Source organism: Procambarus clarkii, chromosome 4 (genome assembly GCF_040958095.1).
Source record: "Procambarus clarkii isolate CNS0578487 chromosome 4, FALCON_Pclarkii_2.0, whole genome shotgun sequence".
Classification (NCBI taxonomy): Eukaryota; Metazoa; Arthropoda; class Malacostraca; order Decapoda; family Cambaridae; genus Procambarus; species Procambarus clarkii.
In genome coordinates this window covers 21,276,651-21,301,649 of record NC_091153.1, presented here as the reverse complement: position 1 = coordinate 21,301,649, position 24,999 = coordinate 21,276,651, and the positions used below count along the sequence as shown (strand labels likewise).

Sequence of the window (24,999 nt, the reverse complement as noted above, 5' to 3'; positions counted from 1 at the left end):
AGTATGGGTTCGAGTCACTTCTGGGGTGTGAGTTTTCAGTTGCATATTGTCCTGGGGACCATTCAGGCTTGTTCGCATTTGTGTTCCTCATGTGTGCCCCAAAGAATGAGGTGATTTGGTAAAATGCTATGCCCAAGATTACTATCCGAGTACCGGCTGTGGGGTGGTTCAAATAGCCTCGGCTATCACCTCATTATGTCCGGTCGTGATGGTCAAGTGGATTAAGGCGTCTTGTACATACCAGTTGCGTTGCTCCTGGGAGTATGGGTTCGAGTCACTTCTGGGGTGTGAGTTTTCAGTTGCATATTGTCCTGGGGACCATTCAGGCTTGTTCGCATTTGTGTTCCTCACGTGTGCCCCAAAGAATGAGGTGATTTGGTAAAATGCTATGCCCAAGATTACTATCCGAGTGCCGGCGGTGGGGTGGTTCAAATAGCCTCGGCTATCACCTCATTATGTCCGGTCGTGATGGTCAAGTGGATTAAGGCATCTTGTACTTACCAGTTGCATTGCTCCTGGGAGTATGGGTTCGAGTCACTTCTGGGGTGTGAGTTTTCAGTTATTTATATATATATATATATATATATATATATATATATATATATATATATATATATATATATATATATATATATATATATATATATATATATATATATATATATATATATATATAAAAATATATATATATATATATATATATATATATATATATATATATATATATATATATATTCTAGCACCTAGTTCAACAGGCAGGGGTACATGATACCAGCTTCACAGACTGCACAACCAAATGGGTCTCTCTCGCAGGACCAGCACCCCAACCACCGCCTTCTGAAGCCCATAAGCAATCCAGCTGGGAACACCCCATTGCCGAGCAAGAAGCTGCGAGTTGTTGGGATCGCCCCATTGCCGACCAAGAAGCTGCGACTTTGCTAGAAGCTGCGACAACACCACATGAGACTGCCCGACTTAGAGCTGTAGCAGCTCCCCATGCAGGTGATTTCCTATTAACAACCCCAATGTCAGCAACCGGCACCCGTCTCACTCCGCAGGCCCTCCGAATTCCCGTAGCTCTCCGCCTCGCTGCCCCAATCCACACCGAATACAGGTGTATTTACGGCAAGGCAGAGGCCGACAGATACGGTCGGCATGGCCTTCTCTGCCAAAGGACAGGAGGATGGCATGCAAGACACGGCGAGGTCAATGACATTATTAAGAGAAACCCTACCACAGCCGGTTGTCCAGCAGAGAGAGAGCCCCGTTACCTAATGTCCCGCAACTCTGATGAGCCTGTCGGTCGCCCAGACGGAATCACGGTGAACCCCTGGAAGAATGGTAAACAGTTGGTGTGGGACTACACTTGCGTTTCAACTTTAGCCAATACCTATGTTGACTTCAGTGCTACACAAGCAGGAGGAGCTGCCAATCACCGGGAAGCGGCCAAGTCACGTAAATACAGAGACCTTGAGCACCACTACAATTTTGTCTCCATTGCCTCAGAGACACTTGGTGCCTGGGGTAAAAGTGCTGCTAGGTTTTTGAAGGAGTTGGGGGTCTAAGCTAATCGAAACAACTAGAGACCCTAGAGCTACCAGTTTTCTTTTTCAGCGCCTTGGTGTGGCAATCCAGAGAGGAAATGCTCACTGCATCCATGGTTCCTGCCCGCCATCTGAGGAGCTGGAGGAGCTGTTCAACTTTTGACAAGCAGCCTTGTACCCTGCATGTAATCAATATTGTAACTTTTTTTGTGTAATGAAATTTTCAAATAAAGTTCAATAAATATGCACACATACCAAAAGAATAAGGGTGGTAGGAGAAGAAAATATCAAAGTGCTCAGTGAGGATCCACAAGGTCTTCTCTGAGTACTCTTTATTTTCTTCTCCGAGGCTATCGGTCCCTACACTTGCACCAGAGGTGGTACCCCTTCTAGGTTTTATGAATTAATAAAATAATATATATATATATATATATATATATATATATATATATATATATATATATATATATATATATATATATATATATATATATATAAATTTATATATATATATAAATTTATATATATATATAAATTTATATATATATATATATATATACATATATAAGGAGCACATTGCAATTGGTGTACACGATGCCTTAAAACTGTGTACGGTTTTAAGGCACCGTGTACCTAAGTAAGGTAAGGCAATGTGCTCCTGGTGGCCCGGGTTCGAGTCACTTCTGAGGTGTGGAGTTTTCAGATGCATATATGCTTGGGGACCATTCAAGCTTGTTCGCATTTGTGTTGCTCACGTGGCCCCACAAAATGAGGTGATTTGATGAAAGAGCTATGCCCAAGATTCCCATCAAAGTGCCGTCGGGGTGGTGGTTCAAATAGCCTCGGCTATCACCATCGGAGAGTTACGCCGCCAACAGTGACGACCAGTGTGAGGTACTGGAGATTCAAGCCTCCAAGAGTGATGACCAGTGTGCTTCACACATCTTGGTCTTTGGGGTTAGCTTCACCGTAAGTACGGACAGTGCCCAGCAGTGCAAGCAGGCTGAGCTCGTCACAGGACCTAGAACCTGAGTGAGTTCCATTACAACATCAGAACTACACTGCAGCTTCTCTCTCTCTTTTAAAAACTGGTCTTGTTTTTTTTTATGCCATGTTTTGGTAAACATGTGTAATCCTGTCCGCATGATTATCGTACACTGCTAAGATACCATAGAATACATTACAAGACCAATAATACATACTCAAAGAAAGGGAACCTCTTCATCAGCTCATGTGAAGCTTCTGGTGACTTTGGGTCCTTCATGAGGCACCATACCATCTCCTGGATCCATGTTGTCCCTGCAACATACCATGGAAATGGTAAGAAATGGTAAGTAAATAAAATGGAAATGTGCAGTCAGGTAGGGACAGCAATACAAAAGAAATCAGTTTTAAGTAGAATTATAAAATTGCATGAGAGAAAAATTGTTAGGTTGACAGATTTCTATAAAGCTGATTTTGAAGGATTAAGTTTTTTCTCGGGCAGATGTGGAGGGACTAGAGCATGGAAGGTGTCCTTGAGCTGCAAGCCTAGTGGTGTCTTACATGACTATGGATTACAAAGAAGATTAAAGATGCTTCGCAATTCTATTCCAAAGTTATGGAATGTAATATGTTGCAGACCTGCAGTGGCCATAACATTCCTTTACATTCGAGAAGTATTACTCTTCTGTTCCGAAGAAGCTTGAATGATCTACTAGCCAATATGCAACCAAAAACTCCTAGCTCCTGAAGGATTCGAACCCAGTCAGCCAGGGCTCCATGCACCTTAGCATATCCTGTACTTAACCCGTTAGACCACACTGACTGTTCAAAAGAATTGGAAGTCGTCAGACCCTTAACCCAATTCCCGACAGCACTCCGTGGTCAATTTTTGGGGTAGATATTTCATCGAATCACTTCACATGTTGGGGCCATTTGAGCAACATTAATGCGAATAAGCTTGAATGGTCCCCAAGCCAATATGCAACCGAAATCTTCTCACACCTGAAGGATTCGAACCTAAGATTTGAACTTCATGCACCTTAACATATCCAGTACTTAACCCGCTAGACCACATTGACTATTCAAAAGAATTGGAAGTCGTCAGACCCTTAACCCAATCCCTGACAGTACTCGGTGGTAAATTTGGGAAACAGATGTTTCCGTGGCAGGTGATTCGAGGAAAAATCTATTTATAAAACACTCCAAAATAAACATGTAACACAATAACAGTTATTGCAAATACAATAATGTTTGTGAAATTCAATAAATGATGAATTTAGTTGACGGAGTAGCAAGGAGTAGAGTGGAGTTTCACTCCACTCTAAAGCATGGAGGTTTTCTCCCTCCGTGCTTTTAACATGTATGGTGGCGGCATATAACAAGCTAAGTTTTGTTGGCTTTATTATCTCCTCTAGCTAACGAAATACTAATTACCTTATACACTAACCAGTAACAATATGAATAAAACAAGTCTTGCATAGTGAATTATTTATTGCGACCGAAGAAAACTCCAGATAAGCACCCTCTAATAGCATACTTCATCACCATCCCCGACCACCAGCTAGTTGGCGCCTGAGCCTCCACTGGCTCAGATGCCTAATATCACTAATGTAAAACAAATATATTTTATTTCGCAAAAATTACGAGATTTGGAATGAAATTAAGCAGTACTACTGGAACACGTGACCACCAGTGTAATTTTTTATGCAGGGGGGGGGGGGGTCCATAATTGTATTATTATAACTTTGATTTTTTGAATGTTTTTGAAATATGCAAGCATTTTCAAAATTTTCGAAAATATGCAAGCATTCCCTCTCACGATCATGACTATGAGGCTGTGAGATTATGTCTATTGGGGATGGCACTAATACAAGTGACCTCAGTCAGAAAGGACTGCACAAACACCAAAGAAAATGCTGGGAGAGTAGCTTATTACTTTAAGGCTTAAATAGGTGGCATAGAGCCGTTGTCAGAGTCCAAATCTTTGGCACTCTGTATCCACTGGGTTGTGGAGCTCCTTGAACTGCTGATGGTAGTTGTAGGGGTAGCTCTAGGGGATCTCACATCAAATTATATTGGTGTATGTGTGTGTGTGTGGCTATGAAATTGTTTCGATTCCATAAGTATCCAGAACAGGATATAATCAGCTTCGAATATGTGGCAGAGTCAAATACTAGAGACACGAGTATTTGAAGGTGTGGATGGAAAGACACTTGTTGTTAAGTAACAATTAACATTTATTCACAAAACTTAATAATAACAATGCAAAGCACAGTAGTTTTAACATTACGTTAAGTCCGATGTGACACTATGCAAAACTAATCATTTAGCTAGCATAGTCAAACTTAGTTCTGACCTCTTGCGGCTTTAACAAGATGAACTAATCTGAACAGCAGGTGCTCACTCGGACACAAGTTAGCAATTTACCAACTGTGGCAAAACACTCCGTGCTGTAGTGGTGCAGTCTCCGTGGTGTAGTGGTAAGACACTCGCCTGGCGTTCCGCGAGCGCTATGTCATGGGTTCGTATATCCTGGCCGGGGAGGATTTACTGGGCGCAATTCCTTAACTGTAGCCTCTGTTTAACGCAACAGTAAAATGTGTACTAGGATGAAAAAATGATTCTTCGCGGCAAGGGATCGTATTCCAGGGACCATAGGATTAAGGACTTGCCCGAAACGCTACGCGTACTAGTGGCTGTACAAGAATGTAACAACTCTTGTATATATCTCAAAAAAAAATTGAAATAACAACAACAAAGACACAACAGACAATCTTCTGTGCACCATAATATTTACGTTAAGGCTTGTCTCTCCGGACGACAAACAGCCGTCACCTTAAGGTTATGTCACAAAGACAAAGCAATTGATTTCATCATATCAAATCAAACATAAAATTTAATGATTTATATTAATTCAAAGTGATTAATGATGGTAATTACTATGAGATGATAATTAAACAATCGATCAGTAATCACCTCAATTTCCGTCGTACTAACACCTAATTAAACTCATGGTGATTTACGTTAACACTGCTTATCACGTAGACAAGCTGACAACCAAGAATTAGGCATCACGTTGCTAATTACCTTACTTTTCACTAATGATGTTAATTAATGACTCTAATTACAACTCACTGATTCTTTTGTCGGAAATCCGACACACATAATAACATGAGTATCCCCTTAAAGAAAAGAGAGTGGGTGATTCTGTGACATCATCGACGTCACATATTTACATTACTCATAATCTTTTCATACAACAGTCTTGTGTTTAAATTTAATAAAAAAGTGTTCACAAAGACTGAATATAATTTTCAACACTAGGAATATAGCTTAATACTCTACTCCTTAAACATAAATAGAACCACCAAACATTTGAGTTCGTCTTTCCCCGGGAGCGTCGTCACGTAGACAACAACATCTAGACACGCTGTAGAGTGGCTCTCCATATGAGCTGATTTAACTCATTAGACACCCAGACTACGTGTCAACAAGCAAGCAACCAGCAAAACAGCCTCTCAGCAACACCAGTATCCGTTTTACCAAGTATTTTTGTTTAATTTTGGCCATAGTTATTCATAAATAGGTAGACGGTTATAATGCATGAGAAAACCCCCACAACCAAGTACGTTTACTCAGCTCAACACACTCATATTCCATGTCATACCTGTACTTATATGTTTAGGGATACATTATTAATTCTTTAAACTCGGCAGGTAATTGTGATTTGGAGTTACAAGAAGCAGAGCAGACAGTTGGCCCTCAATATAAAATTATTACCTAGCGGTACACCAAGCTTAGTAGGCCTCCAGACAGCCGCCATTATGTGGCACTCAGAGGCACAGGGCCACACCCAACTTTGATGCTACAATTACACAGCCTTAGCAGGCCCCATCAACAGGAACAGCTAAGCCCCTTTTTGTACAATACTGTAGACATAGTATTAGAAATTATAATTAATTATTGCTATAATAATAGTAGATTATAAAAATTATAAATTATAGCACCATATGTGCTATAATTTATAATTTATATTTATTAGGTAAACAATTTGTGGTTCATGAAGGAGCCATCTCAAAGTGGTTTAAGCTGCAAATTGTCCCCCCAATTATGTGAGTTAAATTCAGGCAGCTGAATCAGTACATACAGTTCACTCACTTACCTAATTACTTACTTGCTTAATTAATTAACTTATTGCTAAGAACTAACTAAGAAAATTAATCAGATAAAAAATTATCATATTAAAGAATTAAGAAATATTTAGTATTTACAGAATTTAAAAGAATTATGCTGCTAGGATTTTCCCACATCTTTAAGGCAATCACAATTTATACAAAATCAGGTCACACAGATCAACAAACACAGTAGCAATACAGTGCTAAACTTCAGTCCTTAAATGACACAACACAACAATCTTAATAAATGACAAATCAATAATCACACAAGTGACTTGTAATTACAGCTAAAATAAACTGGGTAATTACCCACTTACTTTACAAACTGGTTTTCTCTTGGAACGAGAAAGAAAAGAACTGTTACGACCACACATACACCAGTATGATCATACTGTGTGTGCCACTCTCTATGGTGTATAACAGGTCACTGGAAACAGGAGACTTACCAGAAAGTTGGAAGACAGCTAACGTGGTCCCAATATACAAAAAGGGTGACAGGCAAGAGGCACTGAATTACAGGCCAGTTTCCTTAACTTGTATACCATGCAAGGAGTTGGAGAAGATCGTGAGGAAAAGGCTCGTAGAGCATCTGGAGGGAAATAACTTTGTAACGCACCACCAACATGGGTTCAGAGATGGTAAATCGTGCCTCACAGGTTTACTAGAATTTTATGACCAGGCAACGAAAATTAGGCAGGAAAGAGAAAGGTGGGCCGACTGCATTTTCCTGGATTGCCAAAAAGCCTTTGACACAGTACCCCATAAAAGGCTGTTAAAAAAGTTGGAGCAACAGGCAGGAGTAAAAGGGAAGGTGCTCCAGTGGATAAGGGAGTACTTAAGCAACAGGAAACAGCGAGCAACGGTGAGGGGGGAGACATCAGAGTGGCGAGATGTCACCAGCGGAGTCCCACAGGGCTCAGTACTTGGACCCATCCTGTTTCTAATATATGTGAACGATCTTCCAGAGGGTATAGACTCATTCCTCTCGATGTTTGCTGATGATGCAAAAATTATGAGAAGAATCAAGACGGATGAAGATAGACAGAGACTACAGGATGACCTGGATAAACTTGAGGAATGGTCTAGAAAATGGCTGCTAAAGTTCAACTCGGGAAAGTGTAAGGTGATGAAATTAGGCGAAGGGAGCAGGTGGCTGAACACAAGGTATCATCTGGGAGGGGAACTCCTGCAAGAGTCAAATAGAGAGAAGGATCTGGGGGTTGATATCACACCGAACCTGTCCCCAGAGGCCCACATCAAAAGAATATCATCAGCGGCATATGCTAGACTGGCCAACATAAGAACTGCCTTCAGAAACTTGTGTAAGGAATCTTTCAGAACCCTGTATACCACTTATGTAAGACCAATCCTGGAGTATGCAGCTCCAGCCTGGAGTCCATACCTAGTTGAACACAAGACAAAGTTAGAGAAGATTCAGCGGTATGCCACCAGGCTCGTCCCGGAACTGAGAGGATTGAGCTACGAGGAAAGGCTAAAGGAGCTGAACCTCACATCCCTGGAAAACAGAAGAGTAAGGGGAGACATGATAACCACCTACAAAATTCTCAGGGGAATTGACAGGGTGGACAAAGACAAACTCTTCAGCACGGGTGGGACACGAACAAGGGGACACAAGTGGAAACTTAGTACCCAGATGAGCCACAGAGACGTTAGAAGGAATTTTTTCAGTGTCAGAGTAGTTAATAAATGGAATGCACTAGGAAGTGATGTGGTGGAGGCTGACTCCATACACAGTTTCAAATGTAGATATGATAGAGCCCAGTAGGCTCACGAATCTGTACACCAGTTGATTGACAGTTGAGAGGCGGGACCAAAGAGCCAAAGCTCAACCCCCGCAAGCACAATTAGGTGAGTACTGTGGCTGGTGTATGATGAGTTCAAACTTGATTGTTGCCACCGAAGGCGGCTAGTTTATTGTGCACCCTATACTCATCCTGTGAACGGTAGCACAAAAAGCATTACAGAAGCCACAAAAGGTCTTTGTCAGACCTCATTTTAGATTATTACATAAAGAATTTCATCTATCCTTCACACCTTATAGTTACATGTCAGCTAGTTTCAGAGAATGTTATATTTCAAGAGTTATATATTTACAGTATGTCGTTATACATTAATGGTAGATCTTGTCGCTAATACATAATAGTTTAACCAATGAATATATCACAGAGTCAAAGAGGAGCTGCTGTTTATTATTAGTTTTCACAGTACACTATTTGTTTCTTAATCTCGCATGTCGTTTATCTACCGGAAGTGAAATATGGATGATGCTATTATGCTTTGATATGATATTGATTCCTCAACCCCACTAATTAATGAGTGCGACACCACCATCCTCTAATTGTGCTATCAGCATACTAGATGCTAGTGTACCACTAGCATCTAGTGATATACTAGATGCTGTACATCTAGAAAATGGTACATCTAGTGGTACATCTAGAAAAGAAGAAGAAGAAAGCCGGTCAAAGGTATTCACAGAAATGCCATGTGAGCATTAGCTTGTGATTGCTCAGTTGATGTTGCCAGCTGCTCCAGAAGACATTACAAATTCTCAACAGGTGAAAACACTTGTCAAGGATATTTGGGATCTCAGGATTTCCAAGTTTCGGTCATCTGTAGCAGAATTTATCCAGAGTGAAGGCACACATGCCAAATTAGATCGATTGACACTACTAGAAATCAATAGCATACGGCCCTTTCTTCCTCATGCATTTGACCATCTCCATCGTCTCTCAAAACCTGCCCACACCAGTACCCTTAATCAAACACAAGATTTGTAGGACTTTCGTTGCCAAACATTATTTAGTTTTCATAATTTAAGTAATAAAATTTTATATAGCATTGAGACATGGTGATCAAATTATCTAGCACTGAGTTATGCAAATAGCCCTGAATCCCTAGCGTTAAAATGTTGGAGGTTTGGACACCCACCTCATGAAACATCAAGTGCCTTCCAACTCTTCAACCTGAAAATGGAATAGGGATGATGGATGTATGACTAATAGAGGTGATGTCACCAAATTATAATACAGTACTAGTAGTAAAGGATTAGCCTAAGCAGTTCACTTTTGTTTTTTGCATTAATTAAGGTAAACAATAAATGTGCCTATCAATAGTTTAGATACTCTTTAATATATATATATATATATATATATATATATATATATATATATATATATATATATATATATATATATATATATATATATGTATATTTTTAAGATTTATTAGACAATAAAATGGTGACAATGATGTAGAGAATAAAAAAGGTTAAGACTTTACTGAACATGAGATTTTAACATTCACCATTCATTCCTGGAGCCGTATACAAGCTGTCGGCCGAGCGGATAGCACGCTGGGCTTGTGATCCTGGGTTCGATCCCAGGCGCCGGCGAGAAACAATGGGCAAAGTTTCTTTCACCCTATGCCACTGTTACCTAGCAGTAAAATAGGTACCTGGGTGCTAGTCAGCTGTCACGGGCTGCTTCCTGGGGGTGGAGGCCTGGTCGAAGACCGGGCCACGGGGACACTAAAAAGCCCCAAAATCATCTCAAGGTAACCTCAAGATAAACCACTGCTAGAATTGAGCCTGGTGTCAGCTTGTCCCAAGGGTGTGCAGTTTAAGGCCTGTTGATGATTTCGAAGAACTTTAAGAAGTTGGCTAATGTGACAGTATGAGTTGTACAGAACTGTAGTTCTCTTATTGTTTTACGGTGATCTATGTTATATACCCCAGTAAAGTGGAGTATTTTTGCTTGCCTTTTACTTAACCCTAGAGTAGTATTGATTTTGGCCAGGCTATGGATTTCAGTGATGCTGTGTAGCATGAGGTCATGACAAGAACATACATGGAAATGTTATCCACAGTGATGGTATGTATTTAACTGCACAATTACAATACACACACACTTATTATAAATCAAATTATAATGCCTAAAATGTGTAAAAAGTGTAATATACACACACACTCAGGCCAATCTACAGTAATCACACAGTTATCTGTACTTGCCTTACCTATGTGCTTCCTCGACCTGCGGATCTCTCACATTGAGGGTTAATGAGAACGATAAGCCGTGACGTTGATGTGAATCCACACAAGGAATTTATGCACTTAGCGAATGATATAATAATTAATTAGGAGTATTCATTTTGATAAACCGGCTTACATTCAGACAACTCTCTCTCACACTCTGTAATGCTCGGCCTTTGATAGGTGGTCAAGCGCAACACAGACCGCGCGTGGTAAATCCCTTTCACGCAAACACGTGTGGGTAGGTGTGTGCATGGCAACAACACTGGGGAGTCCCACGTGGACTTAGGGTCACAGTGGCGAGAATCACTTGCACCAAATGGGTGGCGTGAGGAGGCAAGTACCCACCACTGGTTGGGTGGTGGCATAGCAAGATGTACACCACATGTTAATCACACGGGGTTGACAAACAGGAAAATATTCTAAGTCCATAAAAGTTCGTAATTTTTACATTATTCACACAAATTTTACTTAAGTCACAGGAAATCGTATCTTAGATTCTTACTAAACAGTTTACTGAGCGGTATGTTGACGGATCTCCAAGAATTAACACGATGATCACGGATTAATACACTACAGTCCAGCTGCTCTGCAGGTGAACACATGTGGAGTCTCTCTTCTGTGTATCTTAATTCACTTCATTATCGATATTCACGATGTCGCGGTAACGGATTCTGACTGACAGGACCCCTAGGACGGAATAGATAACAACTTTGCTGATCAAGTCGCGTTTAAACAGTGAATACGGTAACATTTGTAGAAGTTTTCTGGGAGTTTTGATTAGTAAGAATTTAAAACAAAAGGATCAATGCCTGAATGTTCGTAATAAGGCAAATAGGACACTGGGATTTATTAATCGAAGCGTTAGTAACAAGACACCTGGTGTTGTTCTTCAGCTATATCTTGCTCTGGTTAGGCCCCATTTAGATTATGCAGTTCAGTTTTGGTCGCCATACTATAGAATGGATATAAATTCACTTGAACGTGTCCAGCGTAGGATGACTAAGTTAATTCCCCAAATTAGAAATCTTTCATATGAAGAAAGACTAACAAACCTTAACTTGCATTCACTGAAAAGGCGAAGAGTTAGGGGTGACATGATAGAGGTTTACAAGTGGATGAATGGACATAACAAAGGGGATATTAATAGGGTATTAAAAGTATCAACACAAGACAGAACACGAAACAATGGGTATAAATTGGATAGGTTTAGATTTAGGAAAGGCTTTGGTAAATACAGGTTCGGTAACAGGGTTGTGTATTTGTGGAACCAATTACCTCGTAACGTGGTGGAGGTGGGGTCCCTTGATTGTTTCAAGCGTGGGTTGGACATGTTTATGAGTGGGATTGGGTGGTTATAGATAGGAGCTGCTTCGTATGGGCCAATAGGCCTTCTGCAGTTACCTAGTTCTTATGTTATGGTTCTCCTGTCTTCACAGTACCGAAGATGATCTCAGAATGCTGGAACAAGGGCTGGAAGCAGGCTGGCGGCCTCCCCCCCCCCCCCCAACACTCTTCCCTTGTTCTTCAAGATGACCAATCAGCGAACGGTATCATGGAGGCCGTGCCTCCATAGAGGATTTTTCTATGATTTTGAACAGATTACAAGATTTTGGTAAGCCATTTAGAGAGCTTGTAAGAAATGGATCCCACGAAAATGATGATTGGTCTCATGGGATAGTTAGGCTTATGAGTCTTGACAAGTCCATTGAGATATGGTAATAAAGGAGATGAGGTACTAAACTGATTAAAAAGATCTTTATGGTTACTGAAAAACATAATCAAGCTGCTATTGAAGAACTTGATGTCATCAAGAGGATTTTTCCTGAGTTTGGTGAAACACCAAACTCATATATAACATTCCTATCAATAAAATCTTTCAGGACACTTTCCTCCGTTTTATGAGTTTTCTATGACATCTTCAACATATTGAAAACGTCAATAAAAGAAAGATGACACGCTATGCAACCTCTGAAGAATCAACAAACACAACACCTGTACTTCCTATTAGATTGTATTTCAGAAATTTCTTGTCGACGGCTCATAAAGAGGAGAAAAGTGTCCTAAAAGATAATATTGATAGGAACGTTATCCCCACAGACACAAATCAGAAGATACAATTAAAAATTTACTACAAAAACAAGAAGACTGCAAACCAACTCACGAAGAACTCTCCAGGCATCAAACAGAATGCCTTAAAAGAGACCAACGTCAGCTATGCCTTCACATGCCCACTTGGGCACTGTCAGCCCCAAAGATCTCAGTATATAGGCAAGACGACAAATTCTCTTTCTAGGCGATTAACAATGCAAAAACAACAGGGGCTCCATCAAGGAGCATATAATCTCACACAACCAGACCATCACCAGAGAAATCTGAACAAGCAACACAGAAATCATCAATAAATACAGCGATAGAAATACATATACGAAATGTGATCAGGCGTCAGACCAGAAATAAAAGAGGGAATTTTGTAGAGTTAATTTATCAATTACCCTCGACAGTGAAGAAGAACGTACGATATATTGAGAAGATTCGTGTTAGAATTATTAATCTTTCCCTTTCAACACCAGCAATCAACAGCCAATTAATGCACAACTATATTCTACCTACTTCAAGACCCCGAACCAATATGGAAGCAGCAAGAGGAAGTATGGGCCAACAGACCTTATGCAGTTACTTCCATTCATATGTTCACTTATTCAATTTATTCCCAATGTTTCGTGTTCTGTCTTGTGTTGGTTACCTCACCCAAAACTTTTGTACCATATCACCTCATCCAATAGAGTATAAGTACGAAGAATTTGTGTGTAAATTAAGTCTTTGCAAATGTAATACGAATTACGAAACGCGTTCTGGCGTCAGACAATTAAAAAAATGAATTTCGGAGAATTTTTATTTTTATTACCACCGACAGTGAAGAAAACCATAAGAAATATTGAGAAGATTCGTGTTAGAATTATTATTCTTACCTGTTCGGTCATATTCAACAACATATATATATATATATATATATATATATATATATATATATATATATATATATATATGCGAACAAGCCTGAATGGTCCCCAGGACAATATGCAACTGAAAACTCACACCCCAGAAGTGACTCGAACCCATACTCCCAGAAGCAACGCAACTGGTATGTACAAGACGCCTTAATCCACTTGACCATCACGACCGGACAAAATGATTGGGTAAAGATTACTATCCGAGTGCCGGCGGTGGGGTGGTTCAAATAGCCTCGGCTATCACCTCATTTTGTCCGGTCGTGATGGTCAAGTGGATTAAGGCGTCTTGTACATACCAGTTGCGTTGCTTCTGGGAGTATGGGTTCGAGTCACTTCTGGGATATATATATATATATATATATATATATATATATATATATATATATATATATATATATATATATATATATATATATATATATATTTCGGAGAATTTTTATTTTTATTACCACCGACAGTGAAGAAAACCATAAGAAATATTGAGAAGATTCGTGTTAGAATTATTATTCTTACCTGTTCGGTCATATTCAACAACATATATATATATATATATATATATATATATATATATATATATATATATATATATATATATATATATATATATATATATATATATATATATATATATAGGGAAGGGAGTACCACCTCTAGCTGGAAGAAGGGGGACCCATAGCCTCGGAGGAAACCACGCATAACGCATTAGAGGGAATGTTTAGCTCCCCTCCAATACAGTTTCTGTGTGCTTTTCTCCTACCACCCCCTTCCTTAAATATTTTTTGTGCTTTATTATGCATTTGATGGTTACAAGATATACATGGGTTGATACAAAAATATTAATGCAAAAAGGTGCTTAAAGGTTATGGATCTCTTGAAAAACACAACAATGGGAAACACTGATGAATGTCACAGACGGGTATATATATATATATATATATATATATATATATATATATATATATATATATATATATATATATATATATATATATATATATGCGAACAAGCCTGAATGGCTTGTCATATATATATATATATATATATATATATATATATATATATATATATATATATATATATATATATATATATATATATATATTTATATATATATATATATATATATATATATATATATATATATATGTCATATATATATATATATATATATATATATATATATATATATATATATATATATATATATATGACCGCATATTCTGTATTTACTATTTTCTAGTGTAGGGCTAATATCCCTCTATTTTCTTAGCATCAGGGCTTAGCTGAAATAGGAGTTCTCCAAAACTCATATTCGTACTTTTAAGGTGAAAAAAAGAAGTGAATTACTATAGAATGTATATCTATTATAGATATCTATTATTTCTATTTGAGATATCTAACTAATAAATATGTATATATATATATATATATATAGATATATATATATATATATATATATATATATATATATATATATATATATATATATATATATATATATATATATATATATATATATATATATATATATATAACTGAAAACTCACACCCAGGAAGTGACTCGAACCCATACTCCCAGGAGCAACGCAACTGGTATGTACAAGACGCCTTAATCCACTTGACCATCACGACCGGACATAATGAGGTGATAGCCGAGGATATATGAACCACCCCACCGCCGGCACTCGGATAGTTATCTTGGGCATAGCATTTTACCAAATCACCTCATTCTTTGGGGCACACGTGAGGAACACAAATGCGAACAAGCCTGAATGGTCCCCAGGACATATGCAACTGAAAACTCACACCCCAGAAGTGACTCGAACCCATACTCCCAGAAGCAACGCAACTGGTATGTACAAGACGCCTTAATCCACTTGACCATCACGACCGGACAAAATGATTGGGTAAAGATTACTATCCGAGTGCCGGCGGTGGGGTGGTTCAAATAGCTTCGGCTATCACCTCATTTTGTCCGGTCGTGATGGTCAAGTGGATTAAGGCGTCTTGTACATACCAGTTGCGTTGCTTCTGGGAGTATGGGTTCGAGTCACTTCTGGGATATATATATATATATATATATATATATATATATATATATATATATATATATATATATATATATATATATATATATATATATATATATATTTCGGAGAATTTTTATTTTTATTACCACCGACAGTGAAGAAAACCATAAGAAATATTGAGAAGATTCGTGTTAGAATTATTATTCTTACCTGTTCGGTCATATTCAACAACATATATATATATATATATATATATATATATATATATATATATATATATATATATATATAGGGAAGGGAGTACCACCTCTAGCTGGAAGAAGGGGGACCCATAGCCTCGGAGGAAACCACGCATAACGCATTAGAGGGAATGTTTAGCTCCCCTCCAATACAGTTTCTGTGTGCTTTTCTCCTACCACCCCCTTCCTTAAATATTTTTTGTGCTTTATTATGCATTTGATGGTTACAAGATATACATGGGTTGATACAAAAATAATAATGCAAAAAGGTGCTTAAAGGTTATGGATCTCTTGAAAAACACAACAATGGGAAACACTGATGAATGTCACAGACGGGTATATATATATATATATATATATATATATATATATATATATATATATATATATATATATATATATATATATATATATATATATATATATATATGCGAACAAGCCTGAATGGCTTGTCATATATATATATATATATATATATATATATATATATATATATATATATATATATATATATATATATATATATATATATATATATATATATATATATATATATATATGTCATATATATATATATATATATATATATATATATATATATATATATATATATATGACCGCATATTCTGTATTTACTATTTTCTAGTGTAGGGCTAATATCCCTCTATTTTCTTAGCATCAGGGCTTAGCTGAAATAGGAGTTCTCCAAAACTCATATTCGTACTTTTAAGGTGAAAAAAAGAAGTGAATTACTATAGAATGTATATCTATTATAGATATCTATTATTTCTATTTGAGATATCTAACTAATAAATATGTATATATATATATATATATATATATATATATATATATAGATATATATAAATATATATATATATATATATATATATATATATATATATATATATATATATATATATATATATATATATATATATATATATATAACTGAAAACTCACACCCAGGAAGTGACTCGAACCCATACTCCCAGGAGCAACGCAACTGGTATGTACAAGACGCCTTAATCCACTTGACCATCATGACCGGACAAAATGAGGTGATAGCCGAGGCTATTTGAACCACCCCACCGCCGGCACTCGGTTAGTAATCTTGGGCATAGCATTTTACCAAATCACCTCATTCTTTAGGGCACACGTGAGGAACACAAATGCGAACAAGCCTGAGTGGTCCCCCGGACAATATGCAACTGAAAACTCACACCCCAGAAGTGACTTGAACCCATACTCCCAGGAGCAATGCAACTGGTATGTACAAGACGCCTTAATCCACTTGACCATCACGACCGGACAAAATGAGGTGATAGCCGAGGCTATTTGAACCACCCCACCGCCGGCACTCGGATAGTAATCTTGGGCATAGCATTTTACCAAATCACCTCATTCTTTGGGGCACACGTGAGGAACACAAATGCGAACAAGCCTGAATGGTCCCCAGGACAATATGCAACTGAAAACTCACACCCCAGAAGTGACTCGAACCCATACTCCCAGGAGCAACGCAACTGGTATGTACAAGACGCCTTAATCCACTTGACCATCACGACCGGACAAAATGAGGTGATAGCCGAGGCTATTTGAACCACCCCACCGCCGGCACTCGGATAGTAATCTTGGGCATAGCATTTTACCAAATCACCTCATTCTTTGGGGCACACGTGAGGTACACAAATGCGAACAAGCCTGAATGGTCCCCAGGACAATATGCAACTGAAAACTCACACCCCAGAAGTGACTCGAACCCATACTCCCAGGAGCAACGCAACTGGTATGTACAAGACGCCTTAATCCACTTGACCATCACGACCGGACAAAATGAGGTGATAGCCGAGGCTATTTGAACCACCCCACCGCCGGCACTCGGATAGTAATCTTGGGCATAGCATTTTACCAAATCACCTCATTCTTTGGGGCACACGTGAGGAACACAAATGCGAACAAGCCTGAATGGTCCCCAGGACAATATGCAACTGAAAACTCACACCCCACAAATGACTCGAACCCATACTCCCAGGAGCAACGCAACTGGTATGTACAAGACGCCTTAATCCACTTGACCATCACGACCGGACAAAATGAGGTGATAGCCGAGGCTATTTGAACCACCCCACCGCCGGCACTCGGATAGTAATCTTGGGCATAGCATTTTACCAAATCACCTCATTCTTTGGGGCACACGTGTGGAACACAAATGCGAATAAGCCTGAATGGTCCCCAGGACAATATGCAACTGAAAACTCACACCCCAGAAGTGACTCGAACCCATACTCCCAGGAGCAACGCAACTGGTATGTACAAGACGCCTTAATCCACTTGACCATCACGACCGGACAAAATGAGGTGATAGCCGAGGCTATTTGTACCACCCCACCGCCGGCACTCGGATAGTAATCTTGGGCATAGCATTTTACCAAATCACCTCATTCTTTGGGGCACACGTGAGGAACACAAATGCGAACAAGCCTGAATGGTCCCCAGGACAATATGCAACTGAAAACACACCCCAGAAGTGACTCGAACCCATACTCCCAGGAGCAACGCAACTGGTATGTACAAGACGCCTTAATCCACTTGACCATCACAAAGAATGAGGTGATTTGGCCCAAAGAATGAGGTGATTTGGTAAAATGCTATGCCCAAGATTACTCTCCGAGTGCCGGCGGTGGGGTGGTTCAAATAGCCTCGGCTATCACCTCATTTTGTCCGGTCATGATGGTCAAGTGGATTAAGGCGTCTTGTACATACCAATTGCGTTGCTCCTGGGAGTATGGGTGCGAGTTACTTCTGGGGTGTGAGTTTTCAGTTGCATATTGTCCTGGGGACCATTCAGGCTTGTTCGCATTTGTGTTCCTCACGTGTGCCCCAAAGAATGAGGTGATTTGGTAAAATGCTATGCCCAAGATTTCTATCCGAGTGCCGGCGGTGGGGTGGTTCAAATAGCCTCGGCTATCACCTCATTTTGTCCGGTCGTGATGGTCAAGTGGATTAAGGCGTCTTGCACATACCAGTTGCGTTGCTCCTGGGAGAATGGTTTCAAGTCACTTCTGGGGTGTGAGTTTTCAGCTGCATATTGTCCTGGGGACCATTCAGGCTTGTTAGCATTTGTGTTCCTCACGTGTGCCCCAAAGAATGAGGTGATTTGGTAAAATGCTATGCCCAAGATTACTATCCGAGTGCCGGCGGTGGGGTGGTTCAAATAGCCTCGGCTATCACCTCATTTTGTCCGGTCGTGATGGTCAAGTGGATTAAGGCGTAATGTACATACCAGTTGCGTTGCTCCTGGGAGTATGGGTTCGAGTCACTTCTGGGGTGTGAGTTTTCAGTTGCATATTGTCCTGGGGACCATTCAGGCTTGTTCGCATTTGTGTTCCTCACGTATGCCCCAAAGAATGAGGTGATTTGGTAAAATGCTATGCCCAAGATTACTATCCGAGTGCCGGCGGTGGGTTGGTTCAAATAGCCTTGGCTATCACCTCATTTTGACCGGTCGTGATGGTCAAGTGGATTAAGGCGTCTTGTACATACCAGTTGCGTTGCTCCTGGGAGTATGGGTTCGAGTCACTTCTGGGGTGTGAGTTTTCAGTTGCATATTGTCCTGGGGACCATTCAGGCTTGTTCGCATTTGTGTTCCTCACGTGTGCCCCAAAGAATGAGGTGATTTGGTAAAATGCTATGCCCAAGATTACTATCCGAGTGCCGGCGGCGGGGTGGTTCAAATAGCCTCGGCTATCACCTCATTTTGTCCGGTCGTGATGGTCAAGTGGATTAAGGCGTAATGTACATACCAGTTGCGTTGCTCCTGGGAGTATGGGTTCGAGTCACTTCTGGGGTGTGAGTTTTCAGTTGCATATTGTCCTGGGGACCATTCAGGCTTGTTCGCATTTGTGTTCCTCACGTGTGCCCCAAAGAATGAGGTGATTTGGTAAAATGCTATGCCCAAGATTACTATCCGAGTGCCAACGGTGGGGTGGTTCAAATAGCCTCGGCTATCACCTCATTTTGTCCGGTCGTGATGGTCAAGTGGATTAAGGCATCTTGTACATACCAATTGCGTTGCTCCTGGGAGTATGGGTTCGAGTCACTTCTGGGGTGTGAGTTTTCAGTTGCATATTGTCCTGGGGACCATTCAGGCTTGTTCGCATTTGTGTTCCTCACGTGTGCCCCAAAGAATGAGGTGATTTGGTAAAATGCTATGCCCAAGATTACTATCCGAGTGCCGGCGGTGGGGTGGTTCAAATAGCCTCGGCTATCACCTCATTTTGTCCGGTCGTGATGGTCAAATGGATTAAGGCGTCTTGTACATACCAGTTGCGTTGCTCCTGGGAGTATGGGTTCGAGTCACTTCTGGGGTGTGAGTTTTCAGTTGCATATTGTCCTGGGGACCATTCAGGCTTGTTCGCATTTGTGTTCCTCACGTATGCCCCAAAGAATGAGGTGATTTGGTAAAATGCTATGCCCAAGATTACTATCCGAGTGCCGACGGTGGGTTGGTTCAAATAGCCTCGGCTATCACCTCATTTTGTCCGGTCGTGATGGTCAAGTGGATTAAGGCGTCTTGTACATACCAGTTGCGTTGCTCCTGGGAGTATGGGTTCGAGTCACTTCTGGGGTGTGAGTTTTCAGTTGCATATTGTCCTGGGGACCATTCAGGCTTGTTCGCATTTGTGTTCCTCACGTGTGCCCCAAAGAATGAGGTGATTTGGTAAAATGCTATGCCCAAGATTACTATCCGAGTGCCGGAGGTGGGGTGGTTCAAATAGCCTCGGCTATCACCTCATTTTGTCCGGTCGTGATGGTCAAGTGGATTAAGGCGTCTTGTACATACCAGTTGCGTTGCTCCTGGGAGTATGGGTTCGAGTCACTTCTGGGGTGTGAGTTTTCAGTTGCATATTGTCCTGGGGACCATTCAGGCTTGTTCGCATTTGTGTTCCTCACGTGTGCCCCAAAGAATGAGGTGATTTGGTAAAATGCTATGCCCAAGATTTCTATCCGAGTGCCGGCGGTGGGGTGGTTCAAATAGCCTCGGCTATCACCTCATTTTGTCTGGTCATGATGGTCAAGTGGATTAAGGCGTCTTGTACATACCAGTTGCGTTGCTCCTGGGAGTATGGGTTCGAGTCACTTCTGGGGTGTGAGTTTTCAGTTGCATATTGTCCTGGGGACCATTCAGGCTTGTTCGCATTTGTGTTCCTCACGTGTGCCCCAAAGAATGAGGTGATTTGGTAAAATGCTATGCCCAAGATTACTATCCGAGTGCCGGCGGTGGGTTGGTTCAAATAGCCTCGGCTATCACCTCATTTTGTCCGGTCGTGATGGTCAAGTGGATTAAGGCGTCTTGTACATACCAGTTGCGTTGCTCCTGGGAGTATGGGTTCGAGTCACTTATGGGGTGTGAGTTTTCAGTTGCATATTGTCCTGGGGACCATTCAGGCTTGTTCGCATATATATATATATATATATATATATATATATATATATATATATATATATATATATATATATATATATATATATATATATATATATATATATATATATATATATATATATATATATATATATATATATACATATATATGTTTCATAGAAAATGACCGCATATTCTGTATTTATTATTTTCTGGTTTAGGGCTTCTATCCCTCTAACTATTTTCGTAGCATCAGGGCTTAGTTGAAATAGGAGTTCTCCAAAACTCATTTTCGTACTTTTAAGGTGTCCAACACAGAAGACAATGTCCAACATAACAGGGCAATTACACTGGATTAATCTTTGTATTTAGATAGGAGCTGCCTCGTATGAGCCAATAAGCCTTCTGCAGTTACCTCTATGTTTCACCCCACATTTATCCCTTTATCCCCCATGTTTTTACCTTTATTGTATTATCACCTGACCCAGTGCGAGTATAAAATCAACCAGCATTGTAAGATCTGTTCACTTGAGAATGAACCATGGAGGTTCGAAGCGTTGTGCAAATTGTATAAATAAGTGTAATACACTCTATAGTAAATCACTTCTTTTCTTCATCTTAAAAGTACGAAAATGGGTTTTGGAGAACTCCTATTTCAACTAAGCTCTGATGCTAAGAAAATAGTTAGAGGGATAGAAGCCCTAAACCAGAAAATATTAAATACAGAATATGCGGTCATATTCCATGAAACATGTTTGAAAGAATACCTGCTGCCAGTAACCTAACCTGGTTAACCTAAAACCTAACCTACCTAACCTAACTTTTTCGGCTACCTAACCTAACCTAACCTATAAAGATAGGTTAGGTTAGGTTAGGTAGGGTTGGTTCCGTTCGGTCATATATCTACGTTAATTTTAACTCCAATAACAAAAATTTGACCTCATACATAATGAAATGGGTAGCTTTATCATTTCATAAGAAAAAAATTAGAGAAAATATATTAATTCAGGAAAACGTGGCTTATTAGGCAAACCAGGCCTTGCATAGTAGGCCAAGAAGTGCATTCTTGCTACTAGGTACGACATATATATATATATATATATATATATATATATATATATATATATATATATATATATATATATATATATATATATAACTTCAAACTCACACCCCAGAAGTGACTCGAACCCATACTCCCAGAAGCAACGCAACTGGTATGTACAAGACGCCTTAATCCACTTGACCATCACGACCGGACATAATGAGGTGATAGCCGAGGCTATTTGAACCACCCCACCGCCGGCTAATAAATAGCCAAATTCAAATTAATTCAAATAGCCTCGGCTATCACCTCATTATGTCCGGTCGTGATGGTCAAGTGGATTAAGGTGTCTTGTACATACCAGTTGCGTTGCTTCTGGGAGTATGGGTTCGAGTCACTTCTGGGGTGTGAGTTTTCAGTTGCATATTGTCCTGGGGACCATTCAGGCTTGTTCGCATATATATATATATATATATATATATATATATATATATATATATATATATATATATATATATATATATATATATATATATATATATATATATATATATATATATATACATATATATATATATATATATATATATATATATATATATATATATTGTGACGGTGTCTACCCCTATATTTCTTCCTTCCCAGCTTAGAAAAGTCATGTCTCCGTAGCCTAAGTATTCCCAAATGTTCAGGGAACATTTTCATGTGTGGGAAAGCGTGGAGCGTGATTAAGCTGGCTGTAAAGTCGCCAGCTAAGTTTGATAATGCAAGGGGCTTACGCCTTTTGAAGCACAGGACGGTGACGAGCCATCCTGTTTCCCGCCAAGACGTCCTGACACTTCCCGGCACCTGATTGGCCAGGTGAGGTCACGTGCCGGAAGTGACCAATGACGAGAGCCTTCAGGCGGTGTGACGTCATGAGGCAGAGGGCCTGGGGCATCTGGCGCCTGGGTGGGAAGACAGTACGTCACGAACCGTCAGAGAGGGAAGACGCTATCGAGCGAGCTCCGGACCTAGAGAGCCCTTACCAGTAGATTTAAGCTCCGCTTCGATTCTGCAGACAGTGTGAGAAGCCATCTAACGTCAGTGGAGTGCCCAGAGGCATGGACGGACCGGTTGAGAGAGCCAAGAGCTCTATCAAGAGTCTGCAGCAGAGGGAACGTTGAGCTGGTGACGTCTGGGACGCCCTCTAGAGGACCACGTCTTACACATCAAGCGAAAAGCTAGGGCCGGGCCCAGATCTACTGGCAGTTAAGGCGAGGGGAAGCTGTGCTTAACTGCGAGGTGTCGGCAGTGCCAGTGAGAGTGAGGACGACGACGGAGGTACCTGTCTCCAGTACCCTAGAGAATAGGAGGAGGAAGGCAGTACCTATAGTACCGACCGGCAGTAGGGAGCCGGTCGGCCGAGCGGACAGCACGCTGGACTTGTGATCCTGTGGTCCTGGGTTCGATCCCAGGCGCCGGCGAGAAACAATGGGCAGAGTTTCTTTCACCCTATGCCCCTGTTACCTAGCAGTAAAATAGGTACCTGGGTGTTAGTCAGCTGTCACGGGCTGCTTCCTGGGGGTGGAAGGCCTGGTCGAGGACCGGGCCGCGGGGACACTAAAGCCCCGAAATCATCTCAAGATAACCTGTTGAATGTGAGGACGGCGAGGACGCGTTATCACGAGGACGACGAAGGAACCTGTGTGTGGGAACTGTTCATCAGGAGACCAGAAGCCAGAACCAGGACCCTCAACAGAGGACGAGTCTGCTTCGTGGTTGGAGTGAAATTAGGTAGATAATTGTCCCTCCCTTACCCCTTTTGAGCTAGGCGAGCTAGAGTATTTTATATGTTGTGAACATTTCTTCTCATTTTATTGTCTAAGTGACAGGACGTTAGGCTAGAAGCCAAAAACTCATTTAGGCATTAGTTGGTGTGGGTGAGCATTAACGTGGTGATGTTAGTAATCCTGGAAGGGTAGTTGGTGTGCAAGGAGCCACCAACGCACTGTGAAACGTCCAGCTGATCGCCTTGCTAGAGGCATGGGAAATCACGACGTTCTGACAGCTGGAGCCGTCAGCTGATCGTGCTGCCAGAGGCGCGAGGTGTGTGCCCGCGCTGGAGGAGTGGATCCAGTCAGCTGACCGTGTTGCCAGAAATGTGTCATCGAGAAATGGGGCCGCCAGCAGATGATTCCAGCATAGACATTTCTTTATGCCTTTTTGTATATATGTTTTTCTTCAGTAAACTTTTAAACTAATTGAGGAGTTTAAGTGAGCCTCCATTCTCTAGGGCTATATATATTATATATTTATGAGACCATTAGTGACACCTTGCACTGCATGTAACATTGCATCCTTAGCCAAGATAATTAATGAGACCACTGACGTGTTGCTGGGACACGAGTATAAACACCCAGCTGGCGACCTCAGGACAGATAAGATAAAGCAAGAGAAAACGTTCCAGTGTCAGGACAGGCAGGTTTAAGTGAGTTATAAGAAGCTTGAAC

At 40.4% G+C, this 24,999-nt stretch overlaps 1 protein-coding gene across 1 annotated transcript in view; it reads right to left on the bottom strand.

The window, feature by feature from the left end:
- LOC138369761 (sulfotransferase 1B1-like) overlaps window positions 1-24,999 on the bottom strand; it is a 254,073-nt gene that overhangs the window by 133,803 nt on the left and 95,271 nt on the right. Inside the window, exon 3 of the mRNA XM_069333217.1 lies at window positions 2,747-2,843. Within this exon, the coding sequence (XP_069189318.1) occupies window positions 2,747-2,843 (97 nt within the window). The remainder of the gene's footprint in view (window positions 1-2,746; window positions 2,844-24,999) is intronic.